Source organism: Heteronotia binoei, chromosome 5 (genome assembly GCF_032191835.1).
Source record: "Heteronotia binoei isolate CCM8104 ecotype False Entrance Well chromosome 5, APGP_CSIRO_Hbin_v1, whole genome shotgun sequence".
Classification (NCBI taxonomy): domain Eukaryota; kingdom Metazoa; phylum Chordata; class Lepidosauria; order Squamata; family Gekkonidae; genus Heteronotia; species Heteronotia binoei.
In genome coordinates this window covers 85,574,550-85,593,703 of record NC_083227.1, presented here as the reverse complement: position 1 = coordinate 85,593,703, position 19,154 = coordinate 85,574,550, and the positions used below count along the sequence as shown (strand labels likewise).

General features: G+C 47.5%; 1 protein-coding gene across 1 annotated transcript in view; it reads right to left on the bottom strand.

The window, feature by feature from the left end:
• DNAH12 (dynein axonemal heavy chain 12) overlaps positions 1-19,154 on the bottom strand; it is a 194,923-nt gene that overhangs the window by 17,082 nt on the left and 158,687 nt on the right. The window contains exons 63-66 of the mRNA XM_060239731.1: positions 14,012-14,265; positions 8,533-8,673; positions 3,434-3,571; positions 2,029-2,262 (exon numbers count right to left, since the gene is read on the bottom strand). Of these exons, the coding sequence (XP_060095714.1) occupies positions 2,029-2,262; positions 3,434-3,571; positions 8,533-8,673; positions 14,012-14,265 (767 nt within the window). The remainder of the gene's footprint in view (positions 1-2,028; positions 2,263-3,433; positions 3,572-8,532; positions 8,674-14,011; positions 14,266-19,154) is intronic.

Sequence of the window (19,154 nt, the reverse complement as noted above, 5' to 3'; positions counted from 1 at the left end):
AGTGAGTCAGAAATGACTGAACAAAGAATTCTAATAACCATTAACCAAAATTGGTACAATGACAAGCAGATGTGGCAGCTATTTGTTGAGATGGCTGGCTGCTTCCGTTTGTATCTAGTAGGAGAGTGAAAAGCTATATTCCCAGGGACTAAATAAATTAGTACTAGATAACTCACTGAAAATGTCAAGACAGTGTGCGATTGCAATAAAAAAGGCCAACGCCATGCTGGGTATTATTAGGAAGGGAATTGAAAACAAATCAGGCAGTATCATAATGCCCCTGCATGAATCGATGGTACGGTCTCATTTGGAATACTGTGTGCAATTCTGGTCACCGCACCTCAAAAAGGATATTATAGCATTGGAAAAAGTGCAGAAAAGGGCAACTAGAATGATTACAGGCTTGGAACACTTTCCCTATGAAGAAAGGTTAAAACGCTTGGGGCTCTTTAGCTTGGAGAAACGTCGACTGCGGAGTGACATGATAGAGGTTTAGAAGATTATGCATGGGATGGAGAAGGCAGAGAAAGAAGTACTTTTCTCCCTTTCTCACAATACAAGAACACGTGGGCATTCAATGAAATTGCTGAGCAGTTGGGTTAGAACGGATAAAAGGAGGTACTTCTTCACCCAAAGGGTGATTAACATGTGGAATTCACTGCCACAGGAGGTGGTGGCGGATACAGGCATAGCCAGCTTAAGGAGGGGGTTAGATAAAAATATGGAGTAGAGGCCCATCAGTGGTTATTAGCCACAGCGTCTATATATATATATATGTATGTGTGTGTGTGTGTGTGTGTATATAAATAAATAAATTATTGGCCACTGTGTGATACAGAGTGTTGGATTGGATGGGCCGTTGGCCTGATCCAACATGGCTTCTCTTATGTAAATTCTTATGACATCCATCTCTTTCTTTTTCATCTGGCTCAATGTCCATCTTGAATGGCTAATGAAAACAAATGAGTCTAATGGCCAAAAGGTCTTTTGATCTTTAAAGCATAGAGACACCCATTTTTGACTGGGTTAAACTTGCCCTCACTCTACTTCACAAATCTGAGATGCTCCTGCATTCAAGGGTAATGTAGCCTAGAGGCTAAAATGCTAAACTGTGGACCTTTGTTCACTAGGTAACCCTAGGCAAGCTTCCATTTTACAGACTTAAGCTTCCAATAGGCAGTACAGAGATAACAAAACTGAGAAGTAACTGTATATGAAGCTTTAAGTTTCTGTGAGAAAGGTGGATTATAAATTTATTTATTCATATATTCAATTTTAGACTGTCCTCCCCCACCAAGTGGGGCTCAGAGTAGCGTAAATAAAGATGTTGAGCACTTTGGAAGAGGCATATAACATTTAAGATCTAGCATATTGACCACTACTCCTACAAGGTCTGATGTTTACAACAGCCAAAACAATTACATGGTTAAAGGTGCAATCCTGTGCATACCTACCAGAGAATAGCACCCAATGAAAGCAGTGAGACTCACTTCCAATCAAGCATGCATAAGATCAGACTGTAAGAGGTATATATCCCCTGCCTAGCCCAGGCTAGCCTGATCTTGTCAGATCTTTCAGCTAAGCAGAGATGGCCCTGGCTAGTACTTGGATGGGAGACCTCCAAGGAATAAAAGGATTGTGACACAGAGGCAGGCAACAGCAAACCATGTCTGAACACCTCTTGACTTGAAAACCCTATGGGGTCACCATAAGTCAGCTGTCTTGATGCTATTTTCCACCACCACCAGTTGCTGTTAACTGCTTCTAATATTCCTTCCTGATTATAGATGAAATCAGACATTTAAACTAAATACATGTAGTGAATCAACAAGGATCACTGCCTCTTAGCAGTTTCTGGGTTGGAAGCAGCTTTCTATTTGTTAAGACAGAGATGTGCTTAACAATGTATTTTATTCAGAATTTTAAAAACCCCATATGGCTAGTTGTTAATGACAAAATGTTAATAAAGAGACCTGACTGAACTGTTATTTTCAGCATGTTCTTTGAATAAAAGATGCAAGCTGATACCTTAATAAACTCAATATAGTCATCATATGTGCCTCTTGGTGGGGCATAGTAGTTGCCGCTAGGAGAAAATGTGTAATGAGCATCTTCAATTATATCTGAGCAGTAAAAGTCAGCAAGCATAGTCAACAGTAGCCGCCTGTCCCAATCATCCGTCACTCTTCCTCCATAGTTACACTCCCCCGTAAGATAAGATATTGCTTCAAATGGGACATGTTCATATTCATTTATGAACAACTGAAACAGAAAATGAAACAGTAGATTTAAAAAGCTTCAAGTCATACTATAGCTTGGTATTGCTGCAGTTGTCAAGTTATGGTATTAAATGTGAATGTGAACAATCAAGAAACAGGCTCAATTTTTCTAATATTAGTAACTTTACTAATTCCATTTCACCTTTAAGTCCACACTCCAGCAGAGTATTCGTATATTTTATGAGGTTTACATATGCATTCTGAAAACTATGCTGAATTCAGATTATCAATTTCATTTAATTTCAAGTATTGATCTAGTTCATTTAGCAAATCATTGGCTGAATGCCCACAGGGAGTTTCTGAAAACTGATCCAGCTGATTCACTTGGATTAAAGATGCAAAATCTCTGCAAATTCCCCCTACTGCTGCATCCCAAAATATCCCACCCCCAAGTGCTGCTTCAGGGGGACAGTATGATGGGGAAATAAGAGGTCTTTTGCCTCCCATCTTAGTCAATGGAAATTTTCCACCAGACCTAACCTATAGTTTGCATGGTGGGAGTACATTACTGATCTGACACCTTCTTTAAAAGGGATTACAAATTATTGTATAATTTATAAATAACTTCTTTTAACTGAATGTAATACTCTAATAACTAATATTATAGACATTTAAAACTAAGTATATAGTGTATTGGCTAGCTTGATACAAAAGAGCAAACTCAAAACTATAGCTTGCAGTTGCAGCTCAAGTGATAGCCCATGTTTGGAAAGTATAATACTTTCCAAAGTGATAGCCCATGTTTGGAAAGTATAATAGTACTTACAGACGATTTAAAAAAGCAGAATACAAAGAATGGGCATTGTTCTGGCTAACTGAAGTATAAGCGCTGCTCTGAGAGTCATTAGGATCCATCACAAGGGACCACTGTAACCTCCTTCGCAAGTCACTATAAGCTTTTTATACACCACAGCTGTGCTGCATAGAGACGAGCAGTTATCACTGGCTCAGCAGCCTCAAACAGTGCTTGCCATACCAATGCAGAGGGCTAGTCAGGTCTCATTGCTGGTGCAGGACAGCCAGATGAGAATTTGTACCAGCACTTGAATCCTAATATGCAAGTCCTATGAATTGTTATGATCACACACCAATTCTGCTATGATCCTGTACCACACCTTGTAATCTTTTATAGAAAGAGTAATGTATAATCTTACCTGCAGCTGTCTTACACTGATACGCAAATCTGACTCATTAAATCCATATGGAATGTTCCATCCAAGAGGCCCAAATTTCTTCCTCTCCTGAACAAGAGCATGAAAAAAGCAAACTCCAAAGAGAAGTTTCTCCCATCTCTGGAGGGGAGGGGGGAAGCAAATAATCAGTTAGCCAAAATGCAAATTCAGCTGAAGAAAGCATATGTGTCTTTAAGTTACTGGCCACTCATTAACGCAGGAAGCCCCACACAGGAGCAGTCTGGAGCTGTGCAAGGTCTTGCACTGCCCATTGCCCAGTTGAATTTTAAGATCATAGCAGTTATATTCTGCTCAGGATGTGAACTACTCCTCTCAGTGGAGGGAGGGTAGAATTAGAGGGAACACTGGTTATCGGATACATTACATCTTTCACAATATCTTAACTACACAATGAGCTACATCCAATGACACCATTCCACTGACAGAGGAGGTCTCCTCCAGTGAAAGGAGTATTCTGCCAATGGGAGAGGCTCCATACCTCACTGGAAGACTTGTTAGGCTGTGAAAACCTCCACCATCTGTGGATTGCTATATACCACACAGTACCTGGGGGTTATCTAATATATATACCTCATCAGTTTCTCCACCATCAGTACAGATTCTATGCTCCATGCATGGAAAAGCTGAACTCTCAGTTTGTTGGTTACAGCAGTAGTTCCTTACCTTTTCATACACTTTTCATACTGCTTTGTTCTATTTTCATACACCAGTTAGGTGCTCACATATGGAAATCCTTTTAATGATTCACTGGAACAATCAGACTGCAAAAGGTTGACAACTTCCAGGTGGGGCCTGGAGTTATGCAGGGATTACAGCTGATCTCCAGACTACAGAGATCAGTTCCCTTGGAGAAATGTGCAAGTGCAGAGGGTAAACTCTATGGCATCACATTCCTGCTGGGCTTTGAGCAGACTTTGGAGGATGGTGGAAGACAGGAGGGCGTGGCATGACTTGGTCCATGGGGTTGCAAAGAGTCGGACTCAACTGTGTGACTGACCAACAACAACCCCCCCCCCCCCCACTTTCCTCAGGTTTTGCCCCCAAATACCCAGGAAGTTCCCAAACTGGAGCTGGCAACTAGGGATGTGCAAAGAAAAAAAAATCGGAAATACACGGATTCGGAAGTACACGGGGAAAAAAAATTCGGATTCCCCCTGTACTTCTGAATGCCGTATTCGGAATAGCCGCATATACGGTAATGAGCGGCTATTTCCGAATATACGGCCCTATTATACCCTATGGGCCATTGAAATCAATGGCAAATAGGGTATATTTGAAGCCGCCTGGAGGGCGGGGGGTTTGAGGGAGAGCCCCCAAATTTGCAGGGGACCTGCAGGGGACTCTCCCCTCCAAACCCCCCAAGTCCCAAAAAGATTGGGCCAGGGGGTCCCATTCCAGGGGCACTCAAAGAGGGTGCCCCTATTCCATCATTATACCCTATGGGCCATTGAAATCAATGGCAAATAGGGTATAATTGAAGCCGCCTGGAGGGGAGGGGGTTTGAGGGAGAGCCCCCAAATTTGCAGGGGACCTGCAGGGGACTCTCCCCTCCAAACCCCCCAAGTCCCAAAAAGATTGGGCCAGGGGGTCCAATTCCAGGGGCACCCAAAGAGGGTGCCCCTATCCCATCATTATACCCTATGGGCCATTGAAATCAATGGCAAATAGGGTATAATTGAAGCCGCCTGGAGGGGAGGGGGTTTGAGGGAGAGGCCCCAAAACTGCAGGGCAGCTTCAGGGGACTCCCCAGCATGCAACCCCCCTGGCCCCAAAAGACAGCACCCATCTGTGGGCACCCCAAAAGGAACACTGCTCCCAATGGTGAGAAAAAACCAATTAGAGCCACTTCCTCACCGCAATTGTCGTGGGAAAAGTGGCTCTGGGGAGCAGGAGGTTTTGAGGAGAGCCCCCCAAACTGCTGTGCAGCTTCAGGGGACTGTCCCACACAAAACCCACAAGGCCAAAAAAAAATTGGACCAGGGGGTCCAATTCCTGGGGCACCCAAAGCCAAACCTAACTTCACACCAGAGAATCTCTATAGGCCCCAAATGCACTACATCCCTCTATCTAATCTATGAACCCTGCAGGCCTGGCACCAATAAAAACCCAGTTGCCACCAACGTCGTGGCAGTACAAAACACAATCTGCTCAAGGTCTGCTCTGCAGACCTGGCTGCAGCAAACCCAGATGCCAGCTCTCCAGCCCTGCCCCAAACAACACGGGGAGAGCTGGCAAACCACAAAAAGCCTGCTGCCTCTGGGTCTCTCACCCAGGTGCCAGCTTCCCTGCCCCAAACAACACAATCTACAGGTGCCAGCTCTCCAGCCCTGCCCCAAACAACACTGCCCCAAAGTGACCCAGCCCACACACACCCTCGCCAACCCCCACACCAACCAGAGGTAATTTTAAAAAACCAAAACAAAACCAAAGAATCACAAGAGGCCAAGCAAACCAACTCAAGATTTTAAAAAGTGGCCTTTCACCAATAAGAAAACTCAGGCCAAATCAGTCAACAACAACACCCCCACCCCTAAAACTAGAACCAGAAAAGAGGGACAAAACAATGAAAATTAGGCCAAACAGCACCCCCCCCCCCAATAACCTGAAGATAAAAGTAACACAGCAGCAACACAACACAACAGCAACAAATCAAACAATGAAACAGTAAAAAACTCAACTTTTAATAATACCGGAACTCCCCCCCCCCCAAAAAAAAAAACCCCTTCACCCTAACCCCAAGAAATCCAAGCCACCCAAATCAGGAGAAGTAAAAGGACACTGCACTTTAAAAAGTCCTCTCACTAAATTAAGATATGGGCAAATTTGCAAAACCACCCCACCCCAGGCCCCCCCACCCCCAGCAGAACCTAACCTCAACCCCAAATAGGCTACCCTACCCACCCAGCACTCACCCACCCAAATCTGAACAAGTAAAGGGACTCTAGTCCTTTTACCAACAAAAACTAAAACAAGAACCCCCAAACTGTCTTACCTTGTCTTCTCTGAGTCCAGGGAGGTGGTAAGGCAGTGAGAGAGCAGCAGGCAGGGCCAGCCAGAGCCACCACAGCAGCAGCACAATCTCTCTCACACCAACCCACACCACATACACCAACACAGCAATGGAGGAGGAGTCCAGCAGGAAGACTCCTTAAAAAGGTTCTCTGGCCCTACAGAGAGCAATTTCAAAAAATAGCACTGCTCTCTCTGATTGGCCAGAGAACATTGCAAAAGATCAAAATAACAATGTAGCTGATGGCTGGGCCATCAGCTACACGGGAGCTGTTCACTCTGCTTATGGAGGCACTTCTCCTCTTTGGTGCAGTACAATCACAGAATCACCGAGTTGGAAGGGGCCCTCCAGGCCATCTAGTCCAACTCCCCTGGCTCAATTCAGGATCAGCCTACAGAATCCCTGACAAGACAAAAGGCAAATGCAATTTTGGGCTGTATCAACAGAAGTATAGTGTCCAGATCACGTGAACTGATGGTATTGCATTGTGAAAGGGGGTTGGACTAGATGACCCTGGAGGTCCCTTCCAACTCTATGGTTCTAAGAGTTTGTCTAGCCGCAAGTGAGGGGGGGCTGGGCCACCTCCCCAGGTAGCTAATTCCACTACTGAACAACTCTTACTGTCAAAAAAAGAGAGAAGAGTTTTCCCTAATATCCAGCCAGTACCTTCCCATCCTCAGCATACATTTCCCACCCACCCCCACCCCCTGCTTTCTGATGACCCTGCTGGAAGATGGAAAAAGTTCCTTGGGGGAAGGTGGCAGTGGGCTTTTGCTGGCAGGAGGTCTTCAGCAGGGGTCCACCTGATGGACAGCTACCTGCAGCCACCTGCAGCGGTGGTCTAGGTTTGGACTGCCTGCCCTGGATGGGGTTGGACTAGATGGCCTCTATGGCCTCTTCTCTTTTTCTCTCAGTTGTGTGCAATGAGCTTGGGAAAGGAAAATCCCCACTTATTAAACCTCAGCCCCAGCGCTGACTGAGATCAATTATAATTAGCACCGTCCCTTCCCTGATCTCTTCGTAAGGCAGGCAGAGAAATCCAAAATAAATAATACATAAAATGAGCAATTCATTTGATAGCAATTAACCCACCCCCCCACGCCCCCCCCCTTCTGCTTTGCTTCAGTGCTTGTTTACAAAGGAGGGAGAGAAAGAGAGATCAAATGGCAGCCTGAGGGGCTTTGATCTTCAGGGCTCCCCTTTGAAAAAGCACAGGAGACAGAGAACAGGATGTAAACGCCAAGCTGCCAGCAGTACACAGCAACAGCCCTGCAAAGCATGCATTTTGCAAATGCATGCTTTGGATTGGCTGCTGGGGCTCCTCTTCCCCCCCCCCCCCTCCCTGATCCCAGGGAGGGTAGCCTCAGGCTATAGGAGAGGCGGGAAGCTAAGCAAGCAGCTTCATTGAGGCGCCTGCAGAATCCGCTTCCCGCCTTTTCTATGGAATTGACACTGACAGCCTTTTGACAGCTGTACCGTATTCTCCCGAATAGCAGTTCGGGAGAATACAGCGAGCCGCATTCGGGAGCCGCATTTTTGGCGGCAATGGGAATCGGCTGCGGGCAATGCCGGATGCAGCCGAATCAGCGTTGATTCGGCTGTATTTCCGGCTCGGCCGAGCCGAATGCACATCCCTACTGGCAACCTGAGCCAAATTACTCAATATGTTTTTCAACAAGCTGGATCGAAGTCCTCCTGAAGTGACTCACTTTCCCTGGAAACAAACAGTAGCTGTGGGGAACGTTATTTATAAAGCCCCTGAGGCCTCGGTTCAGCTCAGGATTTCAGCTTGTGGGGAGGAGGGGCTCCTGCCTTCCCCACATCATAGCCAAAATGGCCCAGGGGGGTATTATGTGTGCCCCATTCTAAAGTTGACTGGAATACATTACTTACTTCCAGAGTAATTCTGGAAGCATTCAAAGAGCCATACTCTACAATATGTTTTTATATCCATGGGAATATCATGTAAGGTCACATCTTAGATCAAAATCTTTGCTAATCAACTAACACTAATTAATCATCACGTAAAAAATTGTTGAGAGAAAGTTACCAGCTCCTTTCCAGGGCACCCAGCAAAGAAGATGGGATCAGAAAGAGGATCAGACATATAAGATTGAAGCAAGTTTAATCGAAGACCTGTAGGAGGCTCATTTGTCATCTTTACACCATTCTGTAGGATGATTACTGGAAACTAGACAAAATAAAATGGCAAGCAGTACTGCATAAGAAGATTATTTTTCCTACTTATCATTTATACAACAAAGAGATTTACAATTTTGGGGATATTTCTAAAAAAATGCAGAATACTATCATAAGAGCAATCTTAAATACATTTACACAAAAGTAAGTCCCATGTTATTCAGTGGGGCTTAAATCCTTAGGATTGCAACCTTAGATGCTTTAAGACAGGGGTCCTCAACCTACGGCCCGTGGGCCAGATGCGGCCCACTGAGGACGTTTATGCGGCCCGCCGGGTTATGGCAAAATCAGACCGGAAGTGACGTTCGACCTAAACTTGCATTAGCAACGCACACTTCCGGCACTGGGCTGAGGCGGCGGAGACAGAGTGTGAGGTGATACCGAGGTGAGGTGAGTTCCCAGGCCGGGGTGTGTGGTGTGGGGAAGGGAGACAGATGCAGAAGACAGAGAACTGACGGCCCGCGGCCTTGTACAGTAACGGCAGTCCGGCCCTCCAACAGTCTGAGGGACAGTGAACTGGCCCCATATTTAAAAAGGTTGAGGACCCCTGCTTTAAGACCATTTATTTGAATAGATCCCAATTGTGTAGTACACTTAAGAAAACAACTGTCACAGAAGGACCCCTGGAGTGGGAAGAATCTGCCACAAAGCCCCTTCCCTGGACTGATGATGGCCCTTCCCCTCTCACACCACTTTTCTGACCCCACCCAGTTTACCTGGACAGATGAGATTGCCACTGCCATCAACCTAGATTTGGAGGGTTTGCTTTACTGAGGGTGGGGCAGGTTACCCATTCACTTGACAGGATGGAGCTCCTTTTTATTACAAGGGGAATTGGTCTGGCTCAGCCTCCAAGCCTGAGGTGACCAGAAAACCCCCATTAATAGGGTTGTCAGGCCACAGCTGGGAACCCCTAAGAGCTTTTGGGGGGTGGGAACTGGTGCACTGGTATCATGCTGGTGTGTCGAACTGGAAATAGTGTCATAACCTTTTCTGTAAATCCTAAAATGCCCCCTAAGTCAGGGGTGGCCAAGGGTAGCTCTCCAGATGCTGGGTGGGGCTGATGGGAGTTGTGGGCAAAAAACATCTGGAGAGCTACCGTTGGCCACCCCTGTCCTAAGTCATGACATCACTTCTGGCTTTGGCCAAATGTAATGTCAGTGCATGCCCCAAATTGACTGCCATTTTCTCCTGCTGGCTGTTCAGGTTCTTTTGGGCAAGATCACGGCTTCCTGGGAGGTCTCTCACTGTGGCTATAGTATGAGATGTGGCAAGCCTATCCAATAAGGGTTAAAAAACTTTTACATTTAAAATAGAAAAGGTCAAAAAATACAACAGAAACAATCTCATAGTGCAAGGCTACCAAGCAAAGACAAACCAATACAAACTCCCTATAACACATCTGAATTTAACTGTCCTTGCCTCCCTGGCATGGGAGATCATCTTCCAATGGCAGCAGCCATTCAATTGTAGGCTGAAGTGAATATCAACACAAGTAGGGTGCCTATGAGGAGTAGAGTTGCCAGGTATGACTCAAGAAATATCTGGAGACTTTGGGGGTGGAGCCAGGAGCAAGGTTGTGACAAACACAACTGAACTCCAAAGGGAGTTCTGGCATCAAATTTAAAGGGACCGCACTCCTTTTAAATGCCTTCCCTCCATAGGAAATAATGAAGGATGGTGGCAGCTTTTTCTGGGGCTCACAGAATTGGACCCCCTGGTTCAATCTTTTTGAAACTTGCTTTTTTAAGGAGAGGCACCAAATGCTATGCTGAAAATTTGGTGCCTCTACCTAAAAAAAAACAGCCCTCCCTCTAGGGTGGCCAGACCGTCCCGGTCACCCAGGAAAGCCCCGATTCTGGCCCCCAATTCCCGCCTCCCGGGCTGGCTATACCGGGACCATTAGAAGTCCCGGTTTAGCCGGCGGGGAGCCGGCGGGCCGGGAAGGCGGTGAGTGAGGGAGCCAGCGTCCCTGCGCGTGCGCACGGAGGTGTGGCGGGCTCTGCGCATGCGCGGGGCCCGCCACAACGCCATGCGCACGCGCAGGGACGCTGGCTCCCTCACTCACCGCCTTCCCCACCTGCGCGCGCGGCCCGCCGGCTCCTCTCGCTGGCGTAGGGCCGCGGCAGAGGGGGAGGCGGGCCTGCGGCGGCGGCGTGGCGGGAGGCCCCGGGTCGGTGGGCTCGGCCGCCTCCTCCTCAGCCGCCGCCAGCCCCGCCAGCCCCGCCAGCAGCGCCGCCACCAGCACCAGCCGCCGCTGCGCCTCCTGGCCAGCCCGCCCGCCCGGAGGGGAGGCCACCCACGCCCTGGAGAAGGTAAGCCCCCCCCAGGCAGGCAGGCAGGCAGGCAGGCAGGGAGGGAGGGGGCCGAAAGCGGGGGGGGGGGGCGGCTGGAGGGAGGGGGCGGCCGGCCTTCCTTCTTCCTTCCTTCCTCCTTCCTTCCTTCCCTCCTTCCTTTCTTCCTTCCCTCCCTCCTTCCTTTCTTCCTTCCTCCCTCCTCCCTTTCTTCCCTCCTCCCTTCCCTCCCTCCTTTCTTTCTTCCTTCCTCCCTCCCTCCTTCCTTTCTTCCTTCCTCCCTCCTTCCTTCCTCCCTCCTTCCCTCCCTCCTTCCTTTCTTCCTTCCCTCCTTCCTTCCTTCCTCCCTTCCCTCCCTCCTTCCTTTCTTCCTCCCTCCTTCCTTCCTTCCCAGTGGGGTGGGCTCCCGACTCCCTCCGCTGGCTGCTTCTGATAGCCCTGCACCCCCTCTTTCATTTGATATGTGTCCCGTGCGGGTGCCACCCTCCTGCCGGGAGATACCGCAAAATGAGCCCCCTTGAGGCTTATGGCGGCAGGGCTCGGGGGAAGTGAGCTAGACTGCTGTTCTTTTGAGGGGTTATAGAGTGTTTCGAGCCCGTCCCTGTGGCATTGGTCCCATCGTTGTGGGACCCAGGGGGCCGGCGCAGCGACCCGCTGAAGCAGCCTGTCGGTCACTTCCGGGTTCCTGTCCTGCATCTTGACCTGTGTTATTAGTGACAGGCTGCTTCGGCAGGCCGCTGCGCCGGCCCCCTGGGTCCCACAACGATGGGACCGATGCCACAGGGACGGGCTCGAAACACTCTATAACCCCTCAAAAGAACAGCAGTTTAGCTTGCTTCCCCCGAGCCCTGCCACCATAAGCCTCAAGGGGGCTCATTTTGCGGCATCTCCCGGCAGGAGGGTGGCACCTGCACGGGACACATATCAAATGAAAGAGGGGGTGCAGGGCTATCAGAAACAGCCGGCGGAGGGAAATGATGTCATTTGGGGGAAATGATGTCACAGGAAGTGATGTCACTTCCTGCTTCTGGCAGGTGGCGGGGGGAAATGATGTCACAGGAAGTGATGTCACTTCCTGTTTCCGGCGGTGGCATGACATCACCGGAAGTGCAGTCGCCGGAAGTGCCATCACTTCCTGTTTCCGGCAGCGCGCACACTCACATCATTCCCCCCTCAAGGTGTCCCTGGCTGGCCTCCAGCTATTATGGCCACCCTACCTCCCTCCAAGCTGAAGATACTCAAGGATTGATTATTCATTACACCCTATGGGAACCAATCTCCACAGGATATAAAGGAGTACCCAATGGACATTCATCCTCCCTCCCCACTTTCTGATAACCCTGAAGTGGGGGAAGGACCTGCAAACCAGGGGATCCCCTGCTCTGCAACTGGGGATTGGCAACCCTAGCAAGAACTTGCAGGAGGCATTTCATTTTCCTATCCCCCACTATTTCCTTTTTCCTTTCCAGGAAAACCCCTGTATCCTGTCCACTTTTCCTGCTTCTTTCTCTCCTTCCCACCCACCAGTCAACCTATCCTTATCTGTATACTCCTTTACTTACCTTTAGCTGTCTATCCTTCATTTCCCTTGGCAAAACACAGGCTGATTTGCATGGTGCCAGCTGAGCTGGGCCCAGTTTTGCAGTGGGGAACCTGCAAGTACTTGTGTGTGTGTGGTGGGGGGGGTCTCCCTTTCCTCTGTATCTCCTTCCAACACTATTCTTTCTTATCCCAGCAGTCCCCATATCCTTTTCCTGCCTCTTTTCTCCTTCCCAGTCACCAACTATCTTACCTTTTATCTCCTCTTCATTTATATTTATTATCTATTTACTTTGTTTATACCCTGCCTTTTTCCACAATAGGGCCCCAAATGGGGACATTCTCCTGTCCTTAGTTTTATCCACCCATAGTTCTGGACCAAGGTTACCTAGAATCATAGCAGACTGGGAATTCAAACCTGGTTCTCCCAGATCCTGGCCTGGAATTCTGACCACTATACCACACGGGCTTTAGAGGGTGGCTGCTGTTGAATAGTAGCAAGCAGCCAGGCCTGATGTGAGCAAGTTGTGTGGTACTGACTTAGTCACCTGATGGCAGGCCCAGCCCCAGTGAGTCTTCCCATAGTCCAAAACACTCACCATGGGCCTGCCTTTGAAGCCAACTCTGATACTTTAGTTGATATGAAATGCCACAGCTTGGCTATTTTTGGGAGCTAGACGGAATATGCACATTACACCCATTCTGCAATTAACTTCACTGGCTGTCGATGAATTACTGGGTTCAGTTCCAGGTACTGGCTATGGCATACAAAGCCCTTCACAGCCTTGGATCCTTATATTCACAGGACCACCTCTCCTGTATGCTCCACCAAAACAGCTAATCAGGGCATTATGTGGGTGCCACCATATAAATGGGCAAGATCAACATAAGAACATAAGAGAGAACATAAGAGAAGCCATGTTGGATCAGGCCAACGGCCCATCCAGTCCAACACTCTGTGTCACACAGTGGCAAAAAATTTTATTTACACACATACACTGTGGCTCATAGCCACTGATGGACCTGTGCTCTACCTAAACCACTACCTAAACATGTGCATTCTCCTTTTGGCCCCCACTTTCTTCAGTGGCCTTCCTGAAGTAGGCAGGAAGGTTCCTGTGCTTCTGTTATTCTGCAAACAATGTATAACAGAGTGGTTCAGGATGCCATTTTTATGAAGGTAGCAGGGCTGTACTATAACATAATAGCTCAAGAAAGTGCTTTTATAAAATGAATGGGACATATATGACTGTGCATAGTATGTATTTATTTGCTGTATGTATTATTGTACTTTCACTGCTTTGTTTTATACATGCCATACCATTTTTTGCATTGTGTATCATATTATATCATAGCATATCCGTTGATTGCATTGATTTACAGAGTGTAATCCACTCTGAGTCTCAGTAAGAAAGGCAGACAATAAAGTAAATAAAAATAAAATACTATAGAATACAACTGATTTTACCATTAAAATACCTGTGGAATTATAATTACCTTTGGTGATGGATAACTGGTCAGCCAGAGCCTGAAAATGGGGTGGCAAATGTCACTGTTAAAGTCTTCACATATCTTCTCTAGCATTGGCATCCAGGAGACAGCAAGGTGGCAATTTTGTAAACAAACCCAGGATCCTTCCTCCATTCCTTGTTTAATCATTTTTGCTGCTATTGGTCCCTGACCTTGACCCAGAGAGATGGACTGAAACTTGTTTCCAGTCATATTTTTGTCATTTGCAAATTTCAGAAGACCTGGCATGAAAGATGTAAAATGACATGATTTAGCTTGTGAAATCTAGGTGTAAAATTCAAAGCAGGAATGTAGAAATATTTGTAAATCATCCCATTGATCAAGGGAACCACCTACCAATTAGATTCAGTAAATTTCTACACTTATTTTTGCAGCTATAAATTACTTCATAGGTATCCTAGGATCATAAAGTTGGGAGGGACAATGCAGGAAATTCACAAACACCTCCCCAGTGACCCCTGCTCCATGCCCAGAAGATGGCAAAAGTCTCCAGGATCCCTGGCCAAACTGGCCTGGAGAAAAATTGCGGACTGGCCCTTAAGTGGCAAGCAGCATTTCCCTGGGCATGTAAGAAAGAGCCATGAGAACTAAGCACTGATGCAACCCTTCCTGCCTTCCCTCTCATAATCTGCCTAATTTACAGAATCAGCACTGCTGTCAGATGGCTATTTAGCCTCTGCTTAAAAACCTCCAAGGAAGAAGAGCCCACCACCTCCTGAGGAGGCCTGTTCCACTGAGGAACCACTCTGTCATAAAGTTCTTCCTAATATTTAGCCAGAAACTTTTTTGATTTAATTTCAACCTGTTGGTTCTGGGGCAACAGCAAACAATTCTGCACCATCCTCTGTATGACAGCCCTTCAATCTTGGTACCCAGCTCTGCAAAACACCCTACAGACTATAAATTGCAGAAAGTCTCAGAACAACCAGCAAATTCCACAGAACAATCAGCACAGTCAACAACCATCTTCCTTATCTTCAAACCCCTTCCAACCCTCCCAGCAATTAACACGGAACAATGGTCACATTCAACAGCCAGTTTCCTTATCACTACCCTTCCAGGAAGCCCCACCAAACAATGGGCACATCCACAAACCAATTGCCCTTTCATCACACCCCCTCCAGCCTAGAAATAGCAGCTCTCCAGCAGCCCTGGCCCCACTCAATGCACAGCAGCCAAAAAGGTCTGAGCGCCTGCTCCGGCTGCAACGCCACTGAGGATGTTCTCTGCAGCTGACAACGAAACGTCTGGAAGGAAAACTTTCTCCAGTAGAACACGGCACTTGATCCCGAAAGATTCTACAAACCCTAATGATGTTACCAGCCGTGAAAACCTGAAATCTTTGGTAGCCCTTCAAGTACTTGGGAAAATATCCTCTTACATTTCTCCAGCACACTCCCCCAAATCCCAGGAAATCTTCATGAACCTATGGTTTCCTATTGTTACATACCTCTCTGACCGTGACATTTTGCCAAAAACCAAATTTTATCATAATCTGATATTTTTCTAAAAGCAGTGATACTCCTTTACTATTGCATTTTGGCTTTATTGTATATATTTTTGTTTTCCCTCCTTTTCTGGGAAGTTAGTTCACCCTGTGCATTCCATGAATTCTATAAGCAGAGCTCTTTTGAGCTCATTAGTATGTATTCTCTGTGTAGGGAGTTTATTTTGGAGCTTTTTATTTTGATCATATTGTCTTGTTGTATCTACTTCTTGAACTTCACCTGGTTGAATCTGATCCTAGGATAATAGCATAGATATGTTATTATAGGTTTTTGTCTGAGGGGAGGGCAGATTTAAAGGGTTAAGATTTTGTGAATATTTGACTGCACTTGTTGTATATTGTTTTTAAAAGTTTAATTAAAAAAAGAGAATGCAAAAAAAAAAAAAGATGGTGATCATATCACCTCTCAAACCCCGCACCATCTTCAGACTCCTCACTAGACCCCTCACCTCCAAAGGGAGTTCTGGCCATCACATTTAAAGGAACCGCACACCTTTTAAATGCCTTCCCTACATTAGAAATAAGGATAGGGGCACCTTCTTTTGGAGCTCATAGAATTGGACCCCCTGGTCCAATCTATTTGAAACTTGGAGTGCATTTTGAGGAGAGTCATTAGATGCTATGCTGAAAATTTGGTGCCTCTACTTCAAAACATAGCCCCTCCAGAGCCCCAGATACCCCCAGATCAATTCTCCATTATTCCCTATGGGAATCGATCTCCATAGGGAATAATGAAGTGCCCAGCAGACATTCCCCCCCCACCCCCGTTTGAGGACTCTGAAGCAGAGGAGGGCCTGCTCCCACCTGGGGATTAGCAAACACTAGAAATAAACCACTGCATTTTTATGTTGCAAATATATGCTTAAGCAATTTCTTTCTTAATTATATTATCATCATCACAAACCAAAATTCATTAAATGTCCATAGAAAAATCAAAAAGTTATCTCACACCACTCTTGAAAGGTAGTACTTTCAAAATCAGAATGTTATTTCACATCACTCTTGTAAAGTGGTACTTTACAGTCCACTGTCTCAGTTCTCCTTTGCTTGAAAGACGTAGACAGTAGCACGCTTGTATATGATTCCTCCTATGGGTAGCAGACCAAAGTCTGACAGGTGCAGCGGCTACACAGGTCCTAGGTTCAGTTGTGTGTTTTGTTCACAGTGGAGAACGGAAGATTGGTATCACTTACCGTGAAGCTTCCTTCTCGGTGGACTGGCAGTGGGTCGGTCCGACTACTGGGTATAGGCTCCTCCTCCTCGTCACAGGGTCGGGTGCTCCAATCGATCCGGAGGGGGAGTGGCCTATACCACCCAGGACGCGCCAGTTGTATCCAAGCCGCATCCCCCTAATAATAAAAATTTTCACCACCTCCCCATTCACGTACAGAGACGAATAAATGAGAAGATTAGTTTATTACAGTTCAACACACCATACAAATGGCAGATTGAAAGAAAGTCACTGTTAAGCAAAGCAAAGGTAACATCCTCCCCACAGGGAAAGCACCATTGCTCCAGGATCCATCTCCAAAACTCAGGAAGCCGCTCAACCTTTAACGGGCGGGCCGGACCGACCCACTGCCAGTCCACCGAGAAGGAAGCTTCACGGTAAGTGATACCAATCTTCCGTTCTCCGGTGGTCTGGACAGTGGGTCGGTCCGACTACTGGGACGTAACAAAGCTGAACATCCCCGGGCGGGACCGGCTTCCCTGTTTAGAGTGCATGCTGCAGCACACGCCTCCCAAAGGCCGCCTCCGCTGAAGCCCATTTATCCACTTTATAGTGCCTGGTAAAGGTATGTACCGATTTCCAAGTCGCTGCCTTACACACAGCTTCTAAGGACGGAAAGGACCGGTACACAGCTGATGTTGCAGCACCCCTTAGAGAATGGGCCGTGATCCCATCTGGAGGGGTTTGACCTTGGGCCTTGTAAGCCAAAACAATACACTCCCGTAGCCACCTGCTAAGGGAGGAAGTGGAGACCTGTCGTCCCTGCGACTACTTGCTAAATGAAACAAACAATGCATCAGACTTCCTCCAGTCTTTTGTGCGATCAATGTAAAAACTAAGTGCCCTCCTAACGTCTAAACAGTGCAGCTCCCTTTCCTTGGGAGACTGGGGGTTGGGACAAAAATTTGGAAGAACCAACTCCTGGGACCTATGAAAGACAGAATTAACTTTAGGAATGAAAGATGGGTCTGGCCTCAGCACCACCCTTTCATTATGGAAAACACAAAGCTCCTAGTCGACTGACAGGGCCCTTAACTCAGACACTCTCCATGCTGTAGTGATACCCACTAGAAAAATTGTTTTTTAGAGTCAGTTCCTTCAGTCCACAGGAAGCCATAGGTTCGAAGGGACGCCCACACAACGCAGTTAGTACTATATTCAACTTCCACGAGGGGAATCTATGTACCTGTGGGGGCTTAAGGAGAGCAACACCCTTCAGGAACCGTTTAATGTGCGGATGCGCTGACAAGGACCTACGTCCCCGCACCCCCTGTATAGACGATATGGCCGCCACCTGACGCCGTAGTGTGCTGGTAGAAAGCCCCTTGTCTGCCCCTTCCTGAAGAAAACCTAGAATACCATTTACCTTCACCTTCATCGGATCCCACCCCCGTAAGGTAGACCACGAAGCAAAAACCTTCCAGGTGGTATTGTATATCCTATTAGTGGAACACTTACGCGATGCTAACATAGTGTCCACCACTCTGGTGCTACAACCTAGCTGTCAATTGCTGTCAACTGTCAATTGCAACATGTCTGGTTGAGGATGAGACATGCTGCCCTGTGTCAGAAGGTCGTCCCTCCCTGGCAGCCGCCAAGGAGGCTGAATAGACAACCTCAGGAGCTCCTGGAACCATGACCGTCTCGGCCAGAAGGGAGCCACCAACACCATCTCCGCCTTTAGTTCCACCACCCTCTGTAACACCCTGGGTAATAGAGGAAGGGGCGGGAAGGCCTACACTAGTCCCATCGGCCATGCAGCGCTGAGGGCATCAGTTCCTTCTGCCCTTGTGTCTCTGACCTTGGCCAAGAACCTGTCCACTTGGCAACTTTCTGCCATGGCAAACAAGTCCACCGACACAGGTCCGTACCTGTCCACTATTAGACGGAAGGTGTCCCTGTGTAACATCCACTCTGCTTGGTCCAGCCAGCGTCTGCTGAGCCAATCCACTAGCAGATTGTCCTTCCCTGGAACATGCACCGCTTTGATTGACAGGAGATTGACTTCGGCCCACTCGAAGAGAACCTTCGCCTCGGCATGAAGTGATTTCACCCTGGTTCCTCCCTGTCGATTAACATATGCTTTGGCGGTTGAGTTGTCCGTTTTCACCAGGACATGGTGACCCCTCAGAACTGCCTGCAACCCTAACCGGATCGCCCTGAGTTCCAGGAAGTTGATACTGCGCTTCATCTCGTGAGGCTCCCACTGACCCTGGATCATTTGATCCTGTGAGTGAGCCCCCCAACCCCATAAACTGGCATCTGTAGTCATGCAAACCCTCTGAGGTTCGCGAAGCGGGTAACCTGGACTGAAAAGACCCGGGTTCAACCACCACTGTAACTGGGACGTCACCTCTAACGGTAGTGTCACC